This window comes from Diplotaxodon limnothrissa, linkage group LG1 (assembly GCF_057381915.1).
Source record: "Diplotaxodon limnothrissa isolate DT_005_m linkage group LG1, D_limnothrissa_male_GT1.1, whole genome shotgun sequence".
NCBI classification, from domain to species: Eukaryota; Metazoa; Chordata; class Actinopteri; order Cichliformes; family Cichlidae; genus Diplotaxodon; species Diplotaxodon limnothrissa.
Genome location: NC_140596.1, coordinates 6,933,608 through 6,960,787, shown reverse-complemented (window position 1 = coordinate 6,960,787; position 27,180 = coordinate 6,933,608). Strand labels below are relative to the sequence as shown.

Here is a 27,180-nt window from a genome sequence, read left to right as displayed (position 1 = left end):
AAACATTCATAAAGAGAAACCACGGTGCAGGAGAATCACAAGCAGTGCGAGTCCGTGTGGGAACTTGCGCTCTGTCATTTAGTTCCGCTATAACGACACCGGATCCAGATGCAAAAGAGTTACAGGTAATGCATGTTGTAGGCACCAAAGATTGTATGAGGTTCATTAATCTTTCTTAGTTAACAATAAAAACCTGTCTGAATACGTTTCTCACCTGTGACTGTGTATAGATGGTTCTGTTTTGTTTGAAGTGGCAAAATTACTGTTACTGCTATCCAGAAATCCAAAAGTCACTTATGCCTATTATATGCCTATTAAGTGCAGATAAAACACGACAGAAATACAGTAATATTTCAGTGAGATATAAAGTTAAAGCTAAATGATCAAGGATTAGCCAGTTAATGCAATCTTGAAGCACTGTTTAAGTATTGTAATTATTCTTTGACAACATCGTTAGTCGGCATGTTAGAAAAGACAGACCCTACACAGGCCTAGAGCTGAAAGATGAAAAAGAAAAACATTGTATTGAACAGAAACTATTATACATATTAACATCAATATAACATTAAAATAATTTTATGGGTCATATTTCCTGCAAAAATACCAATTTTCTTTATCTTCTTGACCTTATAGTTATTAATGAAAGCCAAGAGAATCGCAAAAGGGTTGATAAGATACAAACTGTAAAGGTGCGACTTTTGACTCTTGGTAAATCTTCATAGATTTTAACTAATCTAAGTTGGTAAAAATGGAATTATGTGAAATAATTTGATTTGAACAACTGCATAGCAGACGATTGACCATTACAACCAGAAGAGGGCAGTAGTGTAACTCAAAGGGATGTCAGCTGCCGTAAATCGCAAAGAAAGGCGAAGAAGAACGACTCGGCTCGTTCTCTCTCCTGTGTCTGGAGTAGTGTTTTCTGTGCTGTGGACCTCTTGTACATGCCAGTTAACTTCAGCTGGGTCTCGTAACCACCTGTGTGGAAGCCGGATTTTGCAGTATGGCGTTAAATCTCACCATCAACACAAGCAATCCTCCTCTCGGTGAGTTACACCCTGAGATCCCCAAATAACGTGACTTTCTGCTATTAGCCGTGTGTGTGCATGAAAGGTTGCGAGTGACATCAGCTTTCTTACACCTGTGTGTCATACTAAACTGGAAAATATATAATTATAATATCAAAAATCAGTCGTTGTGATGAATCTTGTTAAGACAGACATGAAGATGTGAAAAAAATAAGTTGGAGTTTTATTTTGTAATTAAAACGACTTATATTTGATCATTGTACACGACCCGAATTTAATAGCAGATGATATAAAGTGTTAAAATATCGTGAAATGAGTAGTAGCTCTTGTTTCAAATAAAATATGAAGTTAAGAGTGTGACTTCATCCATAAATCAATGGAGATTGGTGATCTGTAGATGCATACAAATACTAGCTAAGGCTAGCTAGCCAGTAGGCACTTCTGAAACCAAAACCACAACACGTGAACAGTTCACGAAATGTTCTTTTTGTTCAAAACAGCGGTTCTAACTCTTATCCACCTGCTTCCACTGTAACATCTACATATCATGAGTACACTACACATAAAAAGTCTTTTTGAACTTGGAAATGAAACACGTTGGTTGACACGTTGACATTAGCTAAAGACCGGCCGGTTAGCTCAGCTGGGCAGCTTTCGGTTTTTATAAGCTGCTGAAACTGAATGCATTGTGGCAGACCACTCTGACACGTTCAATCAACTGTGGAAAATAATTTATAGGGATTATTTTTGTGAAGTTATTTCCAAAAGCAAGCTAATGAAATGAATAGCGTTCATAGTTGCTGAACAGCGCCCCTGTGTAGCTATTTTTTTTACTGAGCACAGCAGGCTGATGCAAGCCTCCTGAAACGTAGTAGAACTGGATGGGGATGATTACTCCTGCACTGTGTTCTTTCGGTTTTTTAGAAATGCAGGTGCTTGGAATGTATGCGAGGGCACAACAAATTCAGAGAGAAGCTTTCCTTTATAATGGTGATATGCCGGAATGCACCTGTAAACATACAGTTACAGCTGTACATACATGCATATTTATACAGAGCATGTATACACCAGCTGTAGACAGGCCAATATATGACTATATAAACCTTACAATAAAATCTGTAGGTATTTAGATACTTTCTTTACAGCTTTGCCTCTGTACATGAAAAAATCAAGATTGTGATTGAAGTTCAGACTTTCAGCTTTAGTTCAGGAGGTTTAACAAAAGTACTGGTTTGGGTTTATTGCTGTTTTTATACATAGTCCTCCATTTCTCCAAATTAGTTGGACAGGCACTTTTCATGGCCAGGTGAGGTCTGCTCTTTCATTATTCTATGACAAAGATAAGTACACAGTAAGTATCACTTATTTGTACTTCAAGAAGTTGGACTCTGTTGCCTTATCTAAAATCTGGAGGAAAGGGAGTACTATTTATATTTTACTGTATATACAGCGGACAATTAAGCTCTAAACCCTGCTCTTCTTTTGGTCTTTACAACTTACATCATTTTTAAGGACTTGTGTTCCACAGTATGAGCAGACACCCACCACACAGCTTTAGATTTTCTATGAATGTTAAGCCATTTTCCAAGGGAACCATGACTTTACAATATTCTACGAAACGGCGAGGGTCCGCTTTCTGAATCACTCCGGTCAAACTGGCAGTAGGAATTGTATGTTGCAGTCACTAGTGAAGTGTGGTAAAAATCCTTAGAAAATATTCACGGTAGCTCTATGAATGTTTGGCATGCTCATCAAAAGATTACATCAGTTATTCAAAGGAACGTCACCTCTGTGTATGAAATGTTCAGCAACTCTGTCTCATGGGCTTGTTCAGTGTAGCAGATTACAGAATTTTGGGGGTTATCTATTTGAGTTCTTTACCAAGGCTTGTTATGAGCTCAGAAATAAAAATGAATTTTTATTGGCCTCCTAGATTAACTGTGGCATACTGTTACAATATTAATGTGAAATTGTGAGACCTGTAACACAACTAATAATGTAATTTTGTCTGTATGTGAGCTTATGCCATTGTTCGGTTTGTTTAGTTTGAAAACAAATGAAAAGAAATAAGCAGATAAAAGGTCTGGAGTTGAATGTGGATTCAGTACAAAAAGCGTTTGAAGCAGACTGAACTTAAGGTAGGTGTTGTGCAGAGTTACGGGAAAGATTGCAGCTTGCGTGCTTTGTGTCACTGGACCAGTTCACCTGGTTGTCAGATTTCATATCTGTTTGAGTGTGCAGGTATGCAGTGATCAAATTTGACTGTTTTTTGGAGCTGTGCTTTGGAGTGTGAGAGTAAAAACACTAAAAACACTGTGTTGTCTTGTCTGTCTTGCAGGGGCACTTCTGACAGCTGAACATGTGAAGAGCAGTGTGCAGGTATCAGTGGAGGAAGGCAAAGACACGCGGCTTCACATCTCAGAGTAGGTGCCACAATTATCGAGCTGCAGGTCGAGTTTAATTTACATGCTGTACAAAATAAGAGATGTGGAGTTTACATTAGTTTATCTCAACTGTCTCTTCTCATTTTCCTTCTCTCAGTTCAGTCCAGTTCAGCGATGACAACTCTATCTGTCGCTACTTGGCTCGGGTTGCTCCTGCTCTTGGCCTGTATGGATCCAACATGATGGAGCAGACTGAGGTGTGTATGTTTGTGCATATCTGTGATGTTTTGCAATTGTTCTGAATGCTCATTTAATTTTTTCTTCATGATGTCTTCAGGTTGACCACTGGCTGGAGTTTAGTGCTCGCAGTCTGTGTAATCAGCCAGATTTGACTGTGGCACTGGCTGAACTGGACAAGGCTCTCTCACTGCGGACCTTCCTGGTTGGGCATGCCCTCACCCTGGCTGATCTGTCTGTCTGGGCTGCTCTCAAAGGTCAGTAACATCCAGGATATAACAGCTTTTTTCTCTGACTGATTTTAGTGTGAAATATATGTAACTAAACATTTTAAAATCAGCACTACAGATTGTGACTCTTTATCCACAGATCATGGGGAATGGCCAAAGCAGGGCAAATCCTTTTCCCATGTCAGCCGCTGGTTCTTCTTCCTGAGCTCACAAGTTCCTTTCACTGCTGTAGGCAACAAGTACACCAGTAAGAAGGCTTCAATGAACAAAAACAAAGTAAGTGTTATTTTGTCAGTGTTCATTGTGGCAAACCTGAAGATGCAAAGAAAAAAGAATAGATGTTAATGTTTATAAAGCCACCAAACATGTTGTTTTTATCTCTTTAAACTAAACTGGTACATTAAACTTTGATGTTTGAATGTTTAATGCTTGATTATTATGTTTGTGACCCATGTAAGATTAAGATATAAATGCACTTTTTAATTCCATTCTTGACTGATTGTGTCATTTTCACAGTTGGAAGGGAAAAAGGCAGATGTCGGGAAGTTTGTGGAATTGCCAGGAGCTGAGATGGGCAAGGTGGTGGTTCGGTTCCCTCCTGAGGCCAGCGGGTACAACTTGAATCTGGAGTTTAGAAGAAACGTTTGTTAATTTACTAGCTTCCCTAACTTTTTCTCTGCCTCCCTTGGACAGATACCTGCACATCGGACATGCCAAGGCTGCCCTGCTCAACCAGCACTACCAGGTCACATTTAAAGGCAAGCTCATCATGCGCTTCGATGACACCAACCCTGAGAAGGAGAAGGAGGACTTTGAGAAGGTAAGATATTATTTATTTATTTATTTTGTTGTTACTTGGATAAATAAATATAATAACAAAAAAAACCATGAAGTGTAAGTTTTGTGTTCACATTTCTTTGCTGTGCTGCTCTTTAGGTGATCCTGGAAGATGTTGCCATGCTCCAGATCCGTCCAGACCAGTTCACTTACACCAGTGACCACTTTCCCACTATAATGAAGTTTGCAGAGAAGCTGCTTGCTGAGGGCAAAGCTTACATCGACAACACCCCACCTGAGCAGATGAAGCAGGAGAGGGAGCAGCGTGTTGAGTCCACCTGCAGAAACAATTGTACGGCTTAGGACGGGACGATGATGATGACCTGTCAGTGAATGCTGAAGCCTAGCAACATGTGATTTTTCTATACAACTCCTCTCTGTGTCTCTCTCTTGCAGCCGTGGAGCAGAACATGAAGATGTGGTCGGAGATGAAAGCGGGAACAGAGTACGGTCAGACATGCTGCATGAGGGCAAAGATTGACATGAACTCCAACAATGGCTGCATGAGAGACCCCACCCTCTACCGCTGCAAGAACGCAGCCCACCCTCGCACAGGAAACACCTACAAGTATGTGGCTTTATTCTATTATTAGTCTGAATTGTAGCATTTATATACACAGAATAAAAAGAAAAGCGTAGAAAGCAGAAATTAGCATTAACACGAACAGAGGAAGTCATGTTATTCAAAAACTGCTCTGGTATTAATAACAATTTTTATTTATTCCAGTAATCAAAATCCTAAAATTGATGAGGAATTAATCTCTAGTTTCTGTGGCATCCAAAATGTTGACTATAATTTGCACTTTTTCAATTTGTATTAAAGAAAATGTGTGTTGCATACTTGTCCTGTGATTTTGCATATTGTGTTGTAGGTTTATTTTAGTTGGTCAAATTGATCACTTTTGTTCTTTTTTTTTTTCATTTTGCATTAACAAAAGAGAACAGCATGAAACCAAGGTTGTTGTTTTTTGTTTTTTTTGTTTGTTTGTTTTTTTTAAATTTAAATACGTGGAAATTTCTGAGCTTTATTTACAGCCTTTGTAGTGGCTCTTCACATTTATCACTTATCTCATGAGGTCTGTCTAGATGTTAACTGTCCACCTGGTAAAAATGGAGACGCATGTTTTTGTTTTTTTTTGTTTGTTTTTTAGATGCATGCTAAAGTAACCAGCAATGCGCACTGACAAAAAACAAGCAATCATATAGAACTTGGCAATAAACGTAATCCATGCAGGGGTTTAACCCTTTTCATGCATGAATTCTGACAACCTCAATCAGGATTTTTTTTCTTAAGTATTTTTATTCATCTTTAGGCATGAAACAAAGATTTTTGAACTTCATTTTTTAAACATGTACTTTTCAAAGAGTTTTTTTTACATATCCATTTAGGTGGATAACTGATGTGTATGGAGTGACACATCAGTGTCCAATGCAATGGTTTATGTGCAAGTATACCATCAACACTGACACAAATACAAGGAAAAAGCCTTTGAATAGCTGTCCACTGTAGTGACTGCTATGCGTGAAAAGGTTAAAATGTTTTCTAAAGTTGACTGGACCACTCAAGTTGAGTTAACGGGTTGGTCATTACAGCAGCAGTCGGTCAGTGAAGGCTTTATTGTTGAGCATAACAGAAGTCACTCTGAATTTGCTGTGTTTTTGTGTACCTTGGAACAAATCACGGCGTGTGTGTGTGGTAAAAATTGAGCACATTCAGATAATTAAGTTTGATAATACATCTCATCTTCTTTGCTTTCAGCATCTACCCAACATATGACTTTGCCTGCCCCATTGTGGACAGCTTAGAGGGCGTTACCCATGCTCTCAGGACCACTGAGTATCATGATCGTGATGAGCAGTTCTACTGGATAATCAATGCTCTGGGCCTCAGGAAGCCCTACGTCTGGGAGTACGCCAGACTCAACCTCAACAACACGGTGCTCTCCAAGAGGAAGCTCACCTGGTTTGTTGATCAGGGATATGTTGATGGATGGTGAGTTTGGCTTAGTTTGTTTTGCTTTTTATCTCTCTCTCCCTTTAAGTGCTCTTTTGACTTTTTGGGGGGTCTTGTCCTTCAGGGATGATCCTCGGTTCCCCACTGTCAGAGGAGTGCTGAGAAGAGGAATGACTGTGGAGGGTCTGAAGCAGTTCATAGCAGCCCAGGTGCATTTTAAAGAAGATGCAATAATCTGTGCTAAGTGAAAACCACAATGTTGATGCAAATGAGTACATTCTTAAATAAAAATGTGCTTTTTTTTTTCTATTTATTAATCCCTGTTTTTTTCCCTAGGGTGGATCAAGGTCTGTGGTTAACATGGAGTGGGACAAGATCTGGGCCTTCAATAAGAAGGTACATTTAAAATTTTGTTATATTTCATCTGTGTCGAAATTTTTGTCAGTAGAACATTTAAAATGTTTCTGATCATGAATTTTAATCAGTTGTTGTTAAAGCCTGTTTAGCTTTGCTGCAGCAACACAAATAAATGTATTTATTGGGCTTATATGAGCACAGTGAACATAAGTTTGATATATTAAATTGCACACAAAATAACTTTATTTCCTGCTTTGTGAATTAGTTTTGGATTTTTCTTCAGTCAAAACCTGACTTATATGTTAGAGATGTCACGTGTGAGCATAGAGGTATAAGTGTAAATCTACCAGCGTTCAAGTATATGTAATGAATCTGTAGTAAAAAAACAGGCTCTGCAAATTCACTGCTGGCATGGCTTTGCTCTTTTCATTCTCTTAAATGCTTTCATTTGCCACCTCCTCTTCTGCCTCATTACCCCCAATCTCAGCCTGCTTATTAACCCCAATAACACAGAAAACCTGAAAAACCAAACTAGTTGCTTCATTTCACGTCCCACATATGTTGGTATTCATGATTTGATGTCCTCATTTTAAACTGTCTGGACGTCAGTGTTGCTTCCTCTGTGTGGTCTTCCTTGCTGGCACTTGCTGCTTCATCCCAGAGTCAGGAAGAAGGTGTGAACCATCAGTTTAAATGTAAAGAAAGTGAAAGCAGTTTTTGTTTTTTTTTCTCAAAAAATAAACAAAAAACAAAGTCGGTTTTAAACGTATGACCTATACAAGGATTTATATTCAAGGGTGGTTAAATTCAACAGCTACCAATTGGCAGTGATCATGTCGCAGTGAGGTCGATTTAAAGACAGCTGTCTCTGTTTTTGCAAAGGTCTCATGTGCATGTTCAACTAACCAGCTGCTCCTTGCAGTTGTCAGATAGTTACATTATTCTCATAAACTTTCTTCATGCTAGCAAGGGGATGTTTTAAGGTGGCTGTTTTTTTTTTTTTTGTTTTTTTTTAACAGGTATTTAAGAGATGAGTTTTGTCTAATTCTATTCTGCTAATCAAGACTTTGTAACTGTGAGCAGCTGTCTGCTTTTAATTCACCTTTTATTTTCCTTTTATTATATAAATCTTCAAATATGGAGCTTTTTAACAGACAGTTTACTCACCAGTGCCTCGTACTGTTCCTACCATTCCATCCTAGTGTCTTTGCAGGCATTTGGGTTTGAAAGCATTTGATTTAGCTTTACTTATTTACTTATGTTTTAAGCTCAACCAAAATCAAGTTAGAAATAGGGCATTAATGGCCAACACAATAATGAGTTGTAATGATAATGATAATAGTAATAATAATAATTGTTACCTGTTACATATTTGTTAATGATCACTTTCATTTTTGTTTTGGACCACATGAATCTCAGTGAATGTGATTCCACTGTGTGCTTTAGTCTTATGTGCCAGAACAGGTTAGGTCAGTTTTTAGGAACTTTACACTGTTGGTCTGTTTGACAAGGCTAAAATATTTTCCTGTTGTTGAAGTAATATACCTGCCATTTTTAGGCGTTTTTGAATAGTAGCCATTTTTCCACATTGTGTAAAATCAAAACATGACTTCAAAGCTGATTTCTAGGTGTGTATTGTATCTTTGGACTGTACTGCAGTGGTTTTAAAGGGTTAATAATCCAATATAATCCTTATTCATCTTAAACTCGACCATTATGTAGCTAATCAATTCACCCACGGTAGCTCTTGACCCTCCATTAAATAAGCTTTATTCTGATTTCTGTTAATAAGGGCAGCCAGAGTTTAACAGCATGTGGGAGGAGCTTTTATGCTGACAGCAAACTGATGACCATATTAGCAATATCCACAATTACTGACATCATAGAGACACATGCTTAATGGCTCATGCACCACTGGTAGATAAAACAAGGCAGAATAAGTCTTCTTTTATTGAATGTAATGGATAATTACACCAAGCTTAGTGAAATAAAGTAGGCTCCATATTAGTTTATTCTTTAGTTGCTTAATTACTCTCATCACTCAGCTTTCACTTCCTCTTCTGCTTCCCCTGTTTTGATTTCCCTGTCGTCCATTTGAAAAAATTATAATTCACTATTTTATTCATACATGCATTTGTGGTCAGGGCGTTGGACGTTGACATAAGACACAAACCAAATCAGGAGAGTGTAACAAAGCAGCAAGGATAAGTTCTGTGAATGGATCATTCTGTGTAAATGTGTCTGTCTCTTCCTCTCTCTCTTCCTCTATCGTATCTGACATTAAACAGCATCTCACTCTTCTGTTTCCAAGCTGCCCGTTAGCTGTCTGAAGGTACTCCTCCACCTCCTGCTCCTCCTGCTCTTCCTCATTGTCACTCTCCCTGCTTCCATCATGTGCTGGTTAATCTGAAAGCCCGCCAATGGCTTGCGCTATTTTACCAGCCCAAACAATAGGATTCCAAACAATAGGTTGGCACAATGCAACAGACAATTTTAAGTCAATACAAAATAAGGTTTTTAAAATAGTGGTTATTTAGGGTCACGTGACTGTTGGCTTCCCTTCCCAAACATTCTGAGTAAAGTAAATATGGTTGTTTTTATTCTATACATGTTTACACAGATTGAACAAATGTCAAATCTAAAGCATATTCACTGAAGATACAGGAAATGCTTCAATATATTCCATATTAACTGCCCTGAAAGGCAGTTTGTCTTTATCTTCCTATGAATCTGTTGTCTCTTTTTCATCCTTTACGCCACTTCAGTTTTATTTATGTATTTTTTGTGATGAAGAAGTTGCCCTTTCATATAGTTAATCATGCATTACTGAGTGAGAACACCCAAGTCTTTAATTTGTGAACAGGTCACAGGTCTTCCAGTGGCAGATTCATAAAATGGTACATATTGGTAAGACAATTTGTAAAGGGCTTCATACAGAATGTGTATGAGATCTTAATTTTTATGAAAATAATATGTGAATTGTTACCCTGACAACTTTCAAAACCATGTTTTGTTTTGGGTTTTTTTGCTTTTTTCTCCCCATTTTAAGATTACATTCAAGCCCACAAGGGCTGATATTCTAATCAACCAAAGTTGTTGATCTTTAACGTAGTAAACTTGCATCAGAGAAACCCGTGTGCCACTGAAGCACATCAGTGATGGTTGCAACTTTTCTGAATGTTTTTGTTATATTAAAAAAGATTTTTTTAAATAGACAAAATGACTTGAAACTTTTTAGCAGTAGTATCTGTGAGAAATGGTGACTTTTATGACTAGATCTTCAATAAATAACTTTGTGGAACAACATGAAAAGTGTGTGTACGATACGTTATAATCAGTTATGAAAACGTTTTTTCAAATCCTTCAGTTGTCATTTACATCCAGGCTGGCTGGTAAAATAGTGGAAGCGGATAGCGACTAAGTAAGCAGCTGAATAAAAGCTTGTTTCCCAACTTGCATACAGTCATTATTCACTCTTGAAATCATCTTTTTTTTTCCTCCTCTGGCTTAGTTTTATTTATCGCTTACTGAGCTGAAGCGTCTCTGTCCAGATTTTTGTTTCTTTTTGGAGAAGCCTTCAAAGTTGCATCATATTTTGCTTTTTTCTTGCATTACTCAGCTTTTTGTATGTGAAGTGCAGATTTTTCTTTTACTGACCTCTGCGTGTGTATATGTGTCTCTCTCTGTTGGTGTTTTAGGTTATAGACCCGGTAGCTCCCAGGTACACAGCTCTATCCAGCTCCTATGTGGTGCCAGTGTCTGTCCCAGAGGCTACAGAGGAGATGAAGGAAATTGCCAAACATCCCAAGGTTTGAGGGGATTTTTTTGTTTTGTTTTTAACAGCTTGCCGCCAATTTTGATTACTTACATATTTTTGTCCAGTTTGTCCCATCAAAACAGCTGTCATTTAAATCTCATTGTAACTGATTTTTAGGGGTGCAACGATATTCGTATCGATATTGAACCGTTCGATACAGTGCTTTCGGTTCGGTACGGCTATGTATCGAACAATACAACATTTGTAATTTATTTTATCAACTTTCCTTCCGACGATGCTGTCTGTGTTGAGCGCTCAGTGAATCTGCGTTCGACTACTCCGCCTAGGCTGCACTGTCGAGCGCAGATCCACTGAGCGCTCAACACAGACAGCATAGTCAGAAGGAAGAGCGCAGGGCAAGCTAGCAAGACACATGGACCTCCCCCACCCTCATTCAGATCTGGCGTTTGGAATTATTTTGGTTTTCATGTGACGTATGACCCTGAAGGTAAGCGAGTCATGGACTAAAGTAAAACAGTATGTTGGATGTGCCATGCAATGCTCAATTACATGGGTGGGAACTAGTGTGCTAGCCAGTGGCGGCTGGTCCATAGGGGGCGCTCGGGCTCCGCCCCCCCAAATGTGGAGGAGTAAAAATATATATTTTTTAAAAATTCATCAATGATAGTTTTACTATGTGTGTGCCCATATACAGCCAGGCGTATTTTAACATTTTCACCAGCTGACTCATTAAAGTTCAACCAACAAACGGTGTTTTTCTTCTTCTGGGGCGCTCGTCAAAGCGCCCTTGATATGCAGCGAAATAGCCTATCATTAAATGGTTGCCAGGGGAAAATAATAAATATTTGACCTATCAGCGTCGCTGAATTAAATGGTTTGGGGGCGCTTAAAATTGCGCCCCTGCAGAAAACGCGCGAAGATTTGCTGTTCTAGAATTTTACCTCAGTCAGTAGCCTAAGTGAGCTATAAGGTCAGAGAGAGACGATGGCAGCGGTATTGTTAACGGTTGAGGCACAGCCTCCCCCAAATTCGGTTAGATCGCTTCTAACCTACCCTTTTGCCAGAAGGACAATGGCAGAAAAACTGCAAGTTAAAGAGTTGGGACCTGACAAGCCCGAAATTCAACTAACCCAGGCAACGAAGGAGAAGTCAAAAGCATACAACAGGACTTTTTGTCGGAGTTGGTTCCAGCGCAAGTCGTGGCTGACAGGCCACTCAGAAAGACAGACGAGCAAAGTTCTTGTACAAATAAGAACCCTTAACCATATTTACTCTCTTTCTCCATCCCTCTCTCTTTCTCTCTTTAGCCCACCCCCCCAATCAGTTTACAGTTGTTGTTTTCAATAGTTATTTTTCATTCATTCAAAAAAAAAAAAAAAAAATCTGTTCATGTTCATTTTTACAAATCTATACAAATGGCCAGAATATGGTTGTTCATTTTAAATTTAAATTAAAATTGTGTTGTTTGATGTACTCATTAAATGGGTCATTTTAGTCGATATCATAAAAATTGCCCCCCCTGAGATTTTTTTCAGGAGCCGCCACTGGTGCTAGCGCAGTTAGCTCGTTAACGTGTTGGCCGTCTAGCCCCACACACGGGGCGATCGGCGGTAGCTCGTTAACGGAGATTTGCCGTGTTGTGGCGTTAAGGTCATTTCAACGAGATTAACCTGAAAGCACTAGTGGGAACACAACGAATATGACTGCACATTTACGCAGACATCATCCTAGTGCAAAGACCAAAACAACAAGCATGCTACTAACTTTAGCCGAGTCATTTAGACAGCTGTTAGCACATGATTCTCCTTATGCTGCTGAGAATATAGCCCAGAAGAAGCGGATAGTATAGCTTTTATTTTGGAAAGAGACATTTCTCTGTAATAAACTCTCTTTTCCAAAGATGAGTGATTCCTCAATCAGATACAGGGCTTGCAATATCGCTAGCCCGACGTCCTGGAGCTAGCGATTTTTTTCAGTCGGGCTACCAAAATCTATCTCTGCCCTGCCCGTCGGGCTATTGTAGGAAGGAAAAATATATGTCAATGCTTTTGCATTCTTTCAGAAATGTAGCTGGGTAATTATGTCATTGGCATCGGTGAGCCACTGTCAATATGTGACATATTGAAATCGCGTTTGAATTTGCGCTTGTTTTTTGCTTTCACTTTGCAATCGCGCGAACTGTGTATAGAGAGCGACAGCACTGATTGGTGAGTGATGATAATTTGTGCACCAATTCCTCTGACATCGTCTTATTAATCGTTAGCTTACTATGCAAACATGACAAGTGAAATCTCCTGCAGCTTAAACATGTGAGAGGTTGATCGCGCAGAGAATCGCTGAGCTTATGTGAGTCCGTGTGTAAAAGCATTTCAGTTCTGCTGAGCCAAATAAGACAGGTCAGGGTGAAGAAGTGACCGCCAAAGAAAAGCTTACCACAAAACGGAGAAGTTATGACAAATCAGACTATAAGGCAAAAAGAAAGTGCAGCTTTATGGTTTCATGGACAAAAGAATTTCTGTGGCTGCAATATGACGAGCTAAATAACCAGGGCTGCACATAAGTGGTCCGCAGGTGCGCATTCGCTGTCAAAATAAAAAACACGCACAAGGGTTAGGGTTAAATTTAAAAACTGTACTTTTGAGTTAAAATATATATTTATAATTTTAATAAATGACAAATTAAAAAGGCATGAACATTTTTTTTGTATCGAAAAAATATCGAACCGTGACACCAAAGTATCGAACCGAACCGAACCGTGAATTTTGTGTATTGTTGCACCCCTACTGATTTTATTCCTAAAAATCTTTTTAGCTCTAACATGTCTTGTGTTACTCTCTTTTGGGAAGAGCACCTTGGTTTTTAGCTGAAACATCTCCGTTAATAGCATTCAGCATCTTTTGCTATAAGGACTGACTCTCCCTTACTTGAAAACCAGCCACTCCAGGAACTGCAGTTTATGTCACTTGACTATAGCATGAGTCAGTTCACTGATGCATACTTACCAATGTAGCTTTGCTGCAGTGCTACTGAGCTGATGCCATTTCTGTGCCTATCTAGAATGCCGAGGTTGGGATGAAGGAGGTTTGGTATGGTCCTAGAGTTCTGATTGAAGGAGCCGATGCTGAGACTTTCACAGAGGGAGAGACGGTTACTTTTATCAACTGGGGCAACCTCATCATCACCAAGATCAACAAGTATGACCATCGTTTAGATGATCTGTATTTCTTTTAAGAATCAGAATTCCCTCTGATCTGTTCATGCTGTCGCCCTTTCTTATCACTTAGAGGGGCTGATGGAAAGGTTTTGTCCATGAAGGCAAGCTTGAATCTGGACAACAAAGACTACAAGAAGACAACAAAGATCACTTGGCTGGCTGAAACAAACAATTCCCTCCCGGTGCCAGCCATCTGCGTCAACTATCAACCACTCATCTCCAAAGCTGTCATCACCAAAGACGACAACTTCAAGGACTACATTAATAAACATAGCAAGGTCAGTTATTTGCTCTGTGTGTGCATTATACTGCATGGATGTGGTTATTTTATTATCTGTTTTTGATCTCAGTTGGAAGAAAAGATGCTTGGTGACCCCTGTTTGAAGAACCTGAAGAAAGGTGACATCATCCAGCTCCAGAGGCGGGGCTTCTACATCTGTGACCAGCCTTATGAGCCACTCAGGTAAAGAAGTGGAAACCCGAATCTGCTCAGTACCAAAACACCTTTTGGGCATGTATCCATTTTTTTGTATTACTGTTTTATTAACTGGGGTTGTGTCTGCAGTCCCAACAGCTGTAAGGAGAGTCCTTGTGTGCTCATCTACATTCCAGATGGCCACACTAAGGAGATGCCAACAGCTGGATCCAAGGAAAAGAGCAAGACTCAGGCTTCTGACAACACAGTGAGTATTCAGTAAGGGGTTTGCAATTATACGCCTAATGGTCCTGTATGAAAGACATAAAGTCATCTGAATTACTTAAAGTTTGCTCTGATGTTTGCGTTGGATGTACTAAGACGGAAACAAAAAGCACAGTACAATTAGTGGCAGTAGCAGGAACCTACCCTGTGAATCCTAACTGGTTTAACCAGTAAAGCAAATGCTAGACTAATAATAGGTGAAAACTAAACAAGGTTCAGGCCCAGTTTGAAAGCTACCAGTCGGCCTTTTATATTATTATTTGTTATTGCCTGAAAACCGACAGCTTCTAGCTTAAAAGTTGAATATTAGTGAAAAGCTAGCCTCCTTCTATTATACTTGTTGGTCACACAGCGTGTGAAGGATTTTATTCTGGGAATTTTATGTGGATTTTATTCATTCCTACTTTTGAAGAGAATGTATTGTGTGTGTGTGTTTATGTCCTAGTGTGTATATACACCAAAGGAAAGTCAAACCTACCTGTCTTAATTATTATGGATAAAAGATAAATGGATGGTTATCTGCTAAAACTATTAAGTCATAACACTTTTCTGGTTCTTTACTTCTTCAGAGTTTTATCACGTGTTCTTTTTTTATTGTTAGCAACAGTAGGCTAACAATATTTATGTTTGTAGCGTCTTTCTAAAAATAAAAGTAAATAAATAAAATTCCCTGGCATCTAGGGCCTTCAGGGCATCAGCTTAGCATGCAAGCTTGGAATAAAATGGGATAAAAATGTGAGACATCTTGGATAAACTGGTAACTGACAGTTTCTTCATCTTCATCTCTGTTGTATAAGCCTGCCAGCCCTGCCAAGGCTCCTAAAACCTCTGTGCCAGCCCCAGCAGCTGACCTGTTCTCAAGCATTGTAGCACAGGGCGAAGCTGTCCGCCTGCTCAAAGCTGCCAAAGCTCCCAAGGATGAAGTGGACAAGGCTGTTAAGCAGCTGCTTTCTCTAAAGGTATGCTGGCTTTAAATAAAAGTATTATAAAGATAAAGACATGTGCTGAAGTGATCCTTCTGATCCTTCTGGCAAATATTAAATCCAAATTCTCTTGAAATTGTCAGGAGTTGATGTTCAAAAAGGGCTTTGCTTGAAAAAAAAATACTGACAGTCTCATCTGTTCTTTATCTGCAGGAGCAGTTTAAGCAGCAAACCGGTGTGGAATACAAGCCAGGCATGGCTCCTCCAGCCTCAACGCCAGCCCCATCTACCTCTTCCTCAGACTCAACGTCCTGTCCATACAGTCGTGTTGTCCAGCAGGGTGAGCTGGTCAGGAAATTGAAAGCAGAGCAAGCACCAAAGGTAAAGGGCATTTTCCAATCCATAGTCACATCCTCATCTGTTTGTCAGATCTTCGTTTTATGCCCCACGTTGTTTGTCCGCTCGTTTTTTGTGTCCCATCTCATATCTGCTGAATTCGTGCGTCAAAAATCACTTGTCTGGTCCTTCCCTTGTGATGTCCCACAACATTTGTCCAGTGACCGTTCCACCTCCTCGTGCCATTTGCATGACAGTCAAGCTTATTCTGAAATACCCATTACTATAAGATCACTTTTAATGGTACCAGGACCAGATTGACGCTGCAGTAAAGCAGCTCCTCGCTCTCAAGGCAGAGTTTAAAAAGCTCACCGGTCAGGATTATAAACCAGGGATGGCCACACCCGCCCCCTCTGCTTCATCTCCCGTGACTGCCACCTCTTCTTCCTCGCCACCTTCTTCTTCTTCGGGCCTGTATGAACATGTTGCACAGCAAGGAGAAGTAGTGAGGAAACTGAAGTCGGAAAAAGCCCCCAAGGTATTCAAATGCATGATGAATACAGACAGTAGAAAAATTCCTGCCTTATTCATATGCCACATTCCGGTCACCTCGGAAATCGGATGTCAGAAATTTGGAGTTACTTAGTCTGAAACCACTAATACTTATTAATGTTACTCAGACACACACACAAGTGTTAAAATAAACAATCCATCCTATCATGGCTTCAGTGCCGAACCAGTTAGATTTATTCTTGGAAACATTACGTGGTTCCTGGTAACAGGGCTGGTACAGATAATTGTACGTTTGATTATTTCTTATTTTGGCATGAATTATGTGTCACCACTTAAAAAAAGAAAGAAAGAAAGAAAGAAAGAAAGAAAGAAAAAAATTACTTCTCTGACTCTTCTTACAAACACCCTAGTTGAAAGTGCTTTGTCTTTATTTGCACACATTTTCTGCACTACTTTAACTTTGTTTTAGGGTTTTAAATTAATTTTGCAGTAAATGTTCCGTATCGGCATGTGCTTAACATACTTGTTTCACACAATTATAACAGTGCTTATATTAAAAATGTGTGTGTATTTGCTTTATTACTATTACCAAATTATCTATTTTCTCTAACTGCTGTCTGCGAGAGGGTAATCCAGAGGGATTGTACTGATCAGAGTGATAGCTGAACACAAGGCTATAGGCAAAAACTGCTAAATGTCTGAATTAACATCAAAAATGCATGACCAATCTTAGGTAATACAATGATCTGACACCTGATAGAAAAAAAAAAAAACTGATTGCTGTCGCCAGCATGTAAATTGTGGGAAAACAATATTCACCATGCACTGGAATGGGAATATTTTTACCCACAAAAATCCTAAACATCGTAATAAATTGGGTTACAGTTTCCTTGTTTCATCTTCTTCAGGACCAGCTTGATGCAGCAGTGAAACAGCTGCTTGCTTTGAAGGAAGAGTACAAACGTATCACAGGCCAGGAGTATAAGCCTGGAGCGGCCCCACCTCAGAAAGCACCCGCTCCAGTCCAGAATGGCTCCACCAATGACCTCTATGAGAAGGTCGCTGAACAAGGAGAACTGGTCAGAAAACTGAAGGCTGAAAAAGCTCCTAAGGTGAGATTTTACCATTTGCCTAAATTTTTGAGGCTCTGTAGCTTTCAGTAGTCCTTGAGGTGTTGACTTTGACTTGATGTTTCTCCTTCCATTGGTTCTTTTTCAGGATCAAGTAGATGCTGCAGTGAAGCAGTTGCTGGCTCTGAAGGCAGAGTACAAACAGAATACTGGAAAAGATTACAAACCGGGATTACAAGCCCCAGCTACCCCTGCCCAGACCCAAACCCAGGCCAGCTCAGCCTCCACTCAGTCTAACTCCTCTCTTCAGGCCCAGGAGCTGTTCTCACAGGTGTCCCAGCAGGGAGACCTGGTGAGGAAGCTAAAGTCTGAGAAGGCCCCCAAGGTAAGAACTTACAGAGTGGTATTAAATACAACTAAAATTGCACAGACATAAACATAAACAATCACATCTCCTTTTTAGGACCAGGTGGACGAAGCTGTGAAGACTCTACTGGACCTGAAGAGCAAGTACAAGACTCTCACTGGACAAGACTACAAACCAGTGGCTGCTGCTGGTGGTACAGGAGGAGAGGACAAAAACCGCAAGGAGAAGGAGAACAAGTCTGAGAAACAGGGTGGAGGAGGAGGAGGGAAGAAGGGTAAAGGAGACAAAGGAGGCCAGAGCAAGGAGTCCTCCGGAGGAGCAGGAGGTGCAGGAGAGGGTCAAGGACCCAAGAAACAGACACGGTGAGAGACTGGAAGTACTCCTTCACCCATCTCTCTTCACATATTTCCAAATGCAGATGAACTAGCTCGGGCTTAAATTTAGATTTCAATTTTCAGCTAACACAGTTTTTGGTTTAAAATGGGTCTCCATAACAACAACTCTGATATGATTTCAGCTAAAATGATAATCCTTTTTACATGCAATACCATGAACATTGAATATTGAGGAACATAGTAGTATTTTACTGTTTGCATTGCATACAAGTTATTGTTTGTCTTTGGGTTTTCAACACATTAAAATGTGTTCTTTGGGTACATCTGACTGTGATGAATGGGGGAAACATTTATTGGGGAAGAAAGCAGATTATTGTAAAAGAAATAGCACAGCTGTCTGTAGTTGGTTGTCCTTGAATTTGCTGAAAATTGACAATAAATGGAGAGTTAAATTAAAGCATTTACACCTGGTCACATTCTCATACATCTGATTTGAGCTCATTAGAATATGCACGGTTTGGTAAACATATATTTGAATGTTTAACATGAAACCCCCAGCAGGTGATGGAGGTTGTACTCCAATGAGTAGTACATTTTAAGCAGGACTGTTGTTGGTATGAACACCACCAGCTTCCTGTCAGGTGTCTTGTCTTAGAACAATAAACACACACACACACACTCACACACACTCACACTCACGCACAGGTATTTGGGTGTGTTGATTTGGAAACCGAAGATGGTTGAAGCACAAGCCTATGCTGCTGTTTCTTACCGACTGAGGAGGGTTTTTGAAATCAGATTCGGTGAGTCTGACGTGGTTGCTTTTTCCTGCATATTCAGTGCCTGTTGTGTGCTAAAATTACTGGCTTTAAGATGGTGCTACATTACTAATTTTTTTAATATTCATGATTTAGCCGTTTGTCAAGAGAGGGCACTGTTGCCATGGTTGGTCCAGATTGAAATATCTGTTTTCTATGATCACCACAGCATCAAGAGGTTGATATTTTTGGCTTTTAGTGAATCATCTTGACAACTACCGGATGTATAGTGATGGAATTTGTTGTAATAATATAATAATTATAGGTTCTGTCTGAATTTGCGCCTTGTTTACTGTATAATACACTACATTTAATGTGCCTAAAAGTTATCCAATAAAACAAATGGTACATGTCTAAATATAGGGAGTGGTAAATAAGGGGCTAGGGCAGGGGTCTGCAACCTTTTACACCCAAAGAGCCACTTGGACCCGGTTTCCACGCAAAAGAAAACACTGGGAGCCGCAAATACTTTTTGAAATCTAAAGTGAAGATAACGCTGTATATATTGTTTTTTTTTTTTTTTTTGTCCTTTATGCTTTGTGTGAACAACTAAAGCAAGTAAAGTTTATTTATTAAGCGCTTTTCACAGACAGGCAGTCACAAAGCGCTGTACACAAATATTAAAATAAACAATACAATCAATAGGCATTATACACAATGTAAAAGATCAAATGTACATAATGTAAAGAATATAAAATACGTAGATCAACAAAAGGCTTGTATGAACAGAAAAGTTTTTAACTGCTTTTTAAAAGAATCCACAGAGCAACTAAGGTGTGTTGCTTATGAAATTCATGAAGTGCTACAGAGAAAATTACATTTATTTATGTAATTAACACATTTTGAACTCTTAAAGAAAGATAACAAAAGGAAAGACACCCAGCTGAACTAAAATGATCCATGTAGGAAACAAACTGTTGTGAGCCGCCACCCTTATATCGCCTTTGGGCTTTTGGAGCCTTGACCTGACTTTTAAAAAGTAATTGGGGAAAAAAAGCACTATGCTGCTAAAAAAAAAAATAGATATTTGCAAAATTCTGCCTAAATATGTATTTTACCTGGTTAATGTGTGTGGCGGGGCGTGGTCTGCAGCGCCGCTGCAGGGGAGGCAGACGCACCTGAGCGGCACCCGCAATCGCGCCTCACTGCCTTAAAGTCTGTGCTCTCTCTGCTGTTGTGTTGGTGTGTGTCGGGCTGTGAGCTGAAAAGCTACAGCCGGCTGTATGCGTACAGCAGCCGTGTGTGAAAAGTGGTCAATAAAGAGATGCTGAAAAGCGTGTTCATGCAAACATCGTCGGGTCTGCGTGATATGTTTACAATAAGACTTCTGGTCCCGAACCTCTGCGCACAGCGTCTGCTGTCATCTGTGAGGCGTGAGCGGTGTTTGTTTTTAACGTAGTTCACGGTGAAGAACAACATAATGTGGATCCGAAGATCCATAACTGGCCTACTTGGTGTTGAAAGTCTCGATAAATGCACAGCGTTTTGGCGGGTATATCGGCTTCCGCGAGTGTGACGCTTATTTTGAGCGATGAAAAAATAATAAGATATAATTTTATTTTTATATTTCAAAATCACAATAATCTTCCAATTTAGAACTACAAGTTAAAAAAGAACTAAACACAAATAAAATACACTTCAGCTAAATACTTCTAATTTATTTTCCCAAACCACCCGGAGCCGCAGGTTGCCGACCCCTGGGCTAGGGGGAGAGTTAACTCCTTAACGCCTGGTGCATCATTTTTGATGCACCCAAACAATACATATTTACAATACATATTACTTAAAAATGTAATAAATGGCAAACATGATACAAATAAAAATGTTTAAAATTCTCCTGTATGTAAAATATTGTCTTTTTTTTTTCAATTGCCATATGGTTCAATAAAAGCTACATTTTTAAATAAGTTGCATTTTCTAGCAATTGTTTCCTGACAGTCGCTCTGACACTCCCCTCAGCCTGAGCAGTGTTTTGTGTTTAGGATTACTAAATGCTAACCCACTGAATTAATGCTTACCATGTTGGCATGCTAAAGTTCTAGACTGTGAGTACAAAGCCTTGATACTAACATGGTTTTAGACTCGTAGTCTTGTTTTTGGCACTTTTGTTTTTGCACACTTGAAGCTGTCAGTTGGAGACCTGCTGGGAGAGAAAAGGGTTTATATACGTCTATATGGATATATAGAAAGTAGATTTTGTTCCTCAGGCAGTAAAAGTGTCATTGTGCCAAAAAAAAAGGATTATCATTTTGCCCTCATGCTCCAGCTCTGTTTTGTCAGTTAGCTTTAGAAATACAGTTTGCTTTAAGCAGCATGATGGACTTGACTTGAAATTGCAGTCATTACTCTTGTGTTTGTGCACTCAGGAGCAGTGATCACTAACCAAGAATTACCCGATTGTTGTGTTCGTGTTTCTCTGTCAGTGCTTCATCACCGCTTTCTCAAATTTGTGAAGAAAATAAATGAAATTCTGTCGAAGAAACACATGATTAACAATAAATTGTGCTTAAAAGACCTATGAAATGTTTCTATAACTCTTACTCATTTGTATATCTCCTGTCAGGTTGGGTCTGGAAGCCAAAAAAGAGGAGAACCTGGCTGACTGGTACTCTCAGGTGAGTATCACCCTTTACTCCAACAGCACAATTTGCTATGTCAGTCAAAATCTTCTGTTAATATTCCTCTCTTGTCCTCCTCAGGTCATCACTAAAGCTGAGATGATTGAGTACTATGACGTCAGCGGTTGCTATGTGCTGCGACCCTGGGCTTTCTCAATCTGGGAGTCTATTAAAGACTTCTTTGACAAGGAAATTAAGAAACTGGGTGTGGAGAACTGCTACTTCCCTATGTTTGTCTCTCAGGCAGCCTTGGAGAAGGAGAAGTCCCACATTGCAGACTTTGCTCCAGAGGTAAATGAGACTTTGCACGGACATCTTCTGATGTTTACAAAAAGCAAACTGGGCAACATAAATTAAAGAAATAGGCAACTACAAGAAATCATAATGATATGCTCACGCATGCATTTATGGATCAAGCACAGTCTTGATCCATAAATGGGACTCTGCCATTATTTTTATGGTCTTCCGTCATTTATATCCTAGTGATGTCAGGAGGTTAATTGAAAGGTTCAAGTCCTAACATTTAAGGTGGCTGTCGTAAAAATTCTCTCAGCAGGTCAAAACAGTCAGTCCTAGCTGCCCAAACAGACGAGTGCTCTTTACAGAAAGAGCGTGTATGAGATAATCATACAAATAAAACTAGTAGTAAAAATATAGAACTGTAAATGTGCAATATCCTGTTATTACAGTTTTGGTTTCCCCTTTTTTAAGGTTGCTTGGGTAACTCGGTCAGGAAAGACTGAGCTTGCAGAGCCCATCGCTGTCAGACCCACCAGTGAAACAGGTCTGAACCACAGCTCTTTGGCTAACATAAAGCTATGCAGACTCACATTCAGCATATAAATTTGAAAACATTTAACATTGTTCCTAACCCCATTTATCTCTCTTTATTCACCTCAGTGATGTATCCAGCCTATGCAAAGTGGGTCCAGTCTCACAGAGACCTGCCAATCAAACTCAACCAGTGGTGTAACGTTGTGGTCAGTGTTCCCTTCTTTTCTTTAGTTAATGGTTGCAAGATTGCTCATGGAAGAGCACCCAGTTTAGTGTGCATCTCTTCTCCATTGTATAGAGATGGGAGTTCAAACATCCCCAGCCTTTCCTGAGGACAAGAGAGTTCCTGTGGCAAGAGGGACACACAGCATTTGCCACAAAGGAGGAGGCAGCTGAGGAGGTAATATACATGACAGAATGTAAAACAGTCGTACCTAGGCAGACATGTTCGAGTACAGTTTTTCTGGAAGGCTGTTTATGCGTCATCTGTATGCAGGTTCTGCAAATCCTGGATCTATATGCCAGGGTGTATGAGGAGCTAATGGCCATCCCTGTGGTAAAAGGGAGGAAGACTGAGAAGGAGAAATTTGCAGGAGGAGATTACACAACAACCGTGGAGGCATTCATCTCTGCCAGCGGCCGAGCCATTCAGGTAACACACTGGCTTTATTCTCTCAATCCTCTTACTCAAGTAAGCAAGTAAACATTGCATTGAAGCAAGAGTCCCCTTTTCCTCAGGGTGCCACGTCCCACCATCTGGGCCAGAACTTCTCCAAGATGTTTGAGATTGTGTTTGAGGACCCCAAGAGGCCGGGCGAGAAGCAGCTGGCTTTCCAGAACTCGTGGGGAATCACAACCAGGACCATCGGTGTTCTCGCCATGGTCCACGGAGATAACATGGGACTCGTGCTGCCACCCAGAGTGGCTTGCCTCCAGGTGAACACTCAGTCACATGTACACATGGGATTTTATTTTTGTAACAGATGAAGATGGTCCTTTTTTTAATTCTATTATATTGATGTAAATGATGCTGCAACAGCCAGTCTAAGATTTCTCTTTCCTTTCCCAGGTTGTCATCATTCCTTGTGGGATCACCGCAACCTTGCCAGAGCAGGAGAAGGAGGTGCTGTTGGCTCAGTGCACCAAATACCTGAAAAGGCTGCAGGAGGCTGGTATCAGGGTGAAGTCTGACCTCCGAGACAATTACTCACCTGGCTGGAAGTTCAACCACTGGGAACTCAAGGTCATTAACAACATGATCATAATCCTTATTATAGTTTTAACCTGATGCAGAGGATATTAATTGGAAAAAAACAGATGTCAGTTTGGTTTCTGACTCCTTGTTCTGTATGCTGGGGTCTCTCATCCAGGGAGTGCCTATCCGACTGGAAGTGGGCCCTAAAGACATGCAGCAGAAGCAGTGTGTCGCAGTGAGGAGAGACTCAGGAGCAAAGGTGACAATACCAGAGGCTGAAGTGGAGAAGAATCTGCTCAACATGCTGGAGGACATCCAGAACAGCCTGTTCAAAAAGTATGTTATACTTACTACACTGAGGTTTTGTTACAAATGGACACATCCCCAGTCGAGGACAGTTCTACCACAGGGCTTTTTGTTAGAGGATTTAATAATTGATACAAGTGTCAAAGTTAAAATATAAATAAGTGTACACAGATTCTGTGAGATTACATGGTGTCTGTAAACACTTGGTTAATGTCTATTTGTCAGAGCTTCAGATGATCTGAAGAGTCACATGGTGGCTGCAGACACAATGGAGCAGTTCCAGAAAGAGTTGGACCAGGGCAAGGTGAGTAACACAAACAAGCCACAACAGCTCAGACATCTCACCGTCTTTCCTCATCAGAATAAATAATTGATCTCATATATTTTCCTTTGCTTGATAGATTGTCCAGATCCCATTCTGTGGAGGAATTGAATGCGAGGACTGGATCAAGAAAATCACTGCTAAGTAAGTCTGACATATTGGTATTGTATACATAATGTTTCCTGTGATTTCCCTCACAGTTTGCTTGTTGTGCTCAGAGTGCTTAATTTCCACCACTGAAGGACTATTTGCTTGATCTTTTTTTAGGGACCAGGACCTGGAGCCTGGTGCTCCGTCCATGGGAGCCAAGAGTCTCTGTATCCCATTCACTCCTCTGAAGACCCTCCAACCTGGACAAAAGTGTGTCAGCGGCAAGGAGCCGGCCCAGTACTACACTCTGTTTGGACGTAGTTACTGAGCACCTGCTCTTCTGGGGCAAGAGAATAAGCATCTTAGTAGAAAAGGGCTTTCCCACCTTCTCTGTAACTGTTTTTCCTTCTTGGTGTTTAACTTAAGTGAGGTGACTAAACTTTGGGATTCAGGAAGGGAACATGCTCTCTTTGTTTTGTTTTGGGTTTTAAAAAAAAACAAACAAAAAAACATGTCATCATTGTTACAACACTTTGGAAATGGAGCGGAGACAAGAGATGTTTACTCTTATAGCCGTTAATATCTAAATTGTTGATTATCCTCTAAAGGGCCTGTCAGAAAGAGACTCGCTGTCCAGAGGGGGACACAAGAATGGAAATGGCCAGGAGTTAGGCAGGTGTGTCAGCATCAAACATCTGATGAGTGAAAGCAGCAATTGTACTTTCTTGAAAAATATTCAAGAAAGTGGTTTTAAACTCCATACCTAAAATGCAAGATTTTCTGTACTTGAAAATTGATGAATTAAGGATGTTTGGCCTTTTTGTAAAACTCTCAAAGGAGAATGTTACTGATGGGGAGGGGAAATCCTGAGAACTACAATGTCTCTTTGCCTGGCAACAGCCCCATCTCCCTCACAGCCAGACTATCTCAGGAACTCTGCAAGCACTCTTGCGGTTTTGCAGTTTTGTCAGCCCTGCTCTGTCTGTATGGTTACAGTATGTGGCTTTATATTTAACGGCTTAAAAAAAATCTCTTATCCCCCTGAGCCAAATGGTGCAGCTGTGATGAACCATGTGTATTGTCAATATCGCCTTCTGTCTCTTCTCTCACATGAAAGATCTCTGCTGCCTGTCTAAAATAAAGTAATTTCCATGGCAAACTATCCAGTGTATGTGTGTGGTTATGTTTTGTTATTGTTTTTTTAAGCCTGGGTAAAATAGGGGGAGATAATCAAGTCCAAGATGATCTTTTTCTATTTTTGGAAAGCTGCATGGGAAAATAATAGTAACTAAAAAAAAAACCCAGAAATATTACATCGGTGCCAGTTTTATGCATATCAAAGCTTGCAATCTAAATGTGCTGGAGAAGTACTTCAACAAACATGCCATCAATAAACTACAATCAAACAGAACTGAGTAAACTTGCATAATATTTAAGAGAGTGATATTATACCCCTTTCGTCAAACTGACAGGTCATTAATTATTCATGAGCTCCGGATCCGGAGCTCCGGAAGTAATTAAATTATTCATGAGCTCCGGAAGTAGGAAGTAATTAAGTAATAAAAATATGATATTCATAAACATATGATATTCATAAAAATATAATTGATTATTTAGAAAGTTTCTTATATATCAAAATAGCATTCTTTTATTTCTTTAAGCAATTAAATTTTTATTTTATTTTTTTATGCTCAAAAAACGCCATCTGGTTGCGGGAGAAGGGGGGCCCAAGGGTACATCTTTCGCCATCCTACAATGCTGTGATTGTAGCCATTCCCCACTTTCTGTGAATGGTACTCATGGCCATTGATCAATAGGCTTTGATTAGTTGTCATTGATCAATGGTCATAAGAATTTGCATACTAACAATCATGGAATTAACCCCCCGGCACATTGTTCATTCAGTGGCGCTAGTTTCCTTCACTATGCAAATGTACTGTTTATATGGTTGGGGAAACCTACAGTCAGCTGAGACTGAAGAAGTCACTTGGATGAGTGACGAAACGTTTCTCCAACTGAAAATGTCCAGATGAACAGAATCAACCTTTTGGGATTTACTTACCTGGATGATTAAGCACGCATCAAGACGTTATTTTATTAAACATTTTAAAATGTTAGCAGCACAAACAAACATTTTTGCAGCACAAACCAGCACAAACGTTTGACATCCATTTTGTTTGATTCCATTAATATGGGGGGGCTGGTTGACCTCTAGAAATTTTTGTTAATATCTTTAAAATAACGGCACAAACAAAAATTTCTGCAGCACAAACCAGCACAAACGTAGCACAAACGTTTGATACCACTTTTGTTGGATTTGGGTAATGTGGGGGGGCTGGTTGACCTTTTGACCTTTACATTTTCATTAATATCTTTAAAACAGAAGCAGCACAAACGAAAATTTTAGCAGCACAAACCAGCACAAACGTAGCACAGTTGATTGACACCCATTTTGTTTGATTTAATTAATGTGGGGGGGCTGGTTGACCTCTGATGACCTCTAGAAATTGTTATTAATATCTTTAAAATGATAGCAGCACAAACGAAAATCTTTGCAGCACAAACCAGCACAAACGTAGCACAAACGTTTGATACCACTTTTGTTGGATTTGGGTAATGTGGGGGGGCTGGTTGACCTTTACATTTTCATTAATATCTTTAAAACAGAAGCAGCACAAACGCTAATTTTACCTGCACAAACCAGCACAAACGTAGCACTAAAAAAGTAGACCATTTTGGCCCGTTTTGGAGCAGTCTGGGGGGATGGTGACCTTTGAATGACCTATAAAATAAA

The 27,180-nt window shown here is 39.8% G+C and overlaps 1 protein-coding gene across 2 annotated transcripts; it reads left to right on the top strand.

Annotated features, from left to right (window-relative positions):
* The first annotated feature begins 896 nt into the window (after positions 1-896).
* eprs1 (glutamyl-prolyl-tRNA synthetase 1) lies at positions 897-25,538 on the top strand. Of its 2 annotated transcripts, XM_085360739.1 has the most exons (35): positions 897-1,046; positions 3,367-3,451; positions 3,570-3,669; positions 3,750-3,906; positions 4,019-4,155; positions 4,396-4,490; positions 4,573-4,699; positions 4,816-5,008; positions 5,113-5,284; positions 6,476-6,709; positions 6,795-6,879; positions 7,007-7,066; positions 10,726-10,836; positions 13,863-13,999; positions 14,090-14,297; positions 14,370-14,482; positions 14,585-14,702; positions 15,517-15,678; positions 15,856-16,023; positions 16,289-16,516; positions 17,400-17,603; positions 17,710-17,946; positions 18,025-18,290; positions 21,645-21,696; positions 21,781-21,990; positions 22,411-22,483; positions 22,600-22,679; positions 22,772-22,873; positions 22,970-23,125; positions 23,212-23,409; positions 23,543-23,716; positions 23,844-24,004; positions 24,200-24,278; positions 24,376-24,440; positions 24,564-25,538. In XM_085360739.1, exons 1-35 carry the CDS (start codon positions 1,004-1,006, stop codon positions 24,712-24,714), a joined length of 4,941 nt encoding a protein of 1,646 aa, XP_085216865.1. In that variant the 5' UTR covers positions 897-1,003; the 3' UTR covers positions 24,715-25,538. The 2 variants fall into 2 exon arrangements, with proteins under 2 accessions (XP_085216865.1, XP_085216941.1); XM_085360815.1 differs by lacking the exon at positions 16,289-16,516.
* The last annotated feature ends 1,642 nt before the right edge of the window (positions 25,539-27,180 follow it).

Coding starts and splice junctions, on each gene's coding strand:
- eprs1 (XM_085360739.1), top strand. CDS start 1,004: ATGGCGTTAAATCTCACCATCAACACAAGCAATCCTCCTCTCG. Junction 18,291..21,644: donor GGACCCAAGAAACAGACACG/GTGAGAGACTGG, acceptor ATCTCCTGTCAG/GTTGGGTCTGGAAGCCAAAA. Junction 23,717..23,843: donor TCAACCACTGGGAACTCAAG/GTCATTAACAAC, acceptor TCTCTCATCCAG/GGAGTGCCTATCCGACTGGA.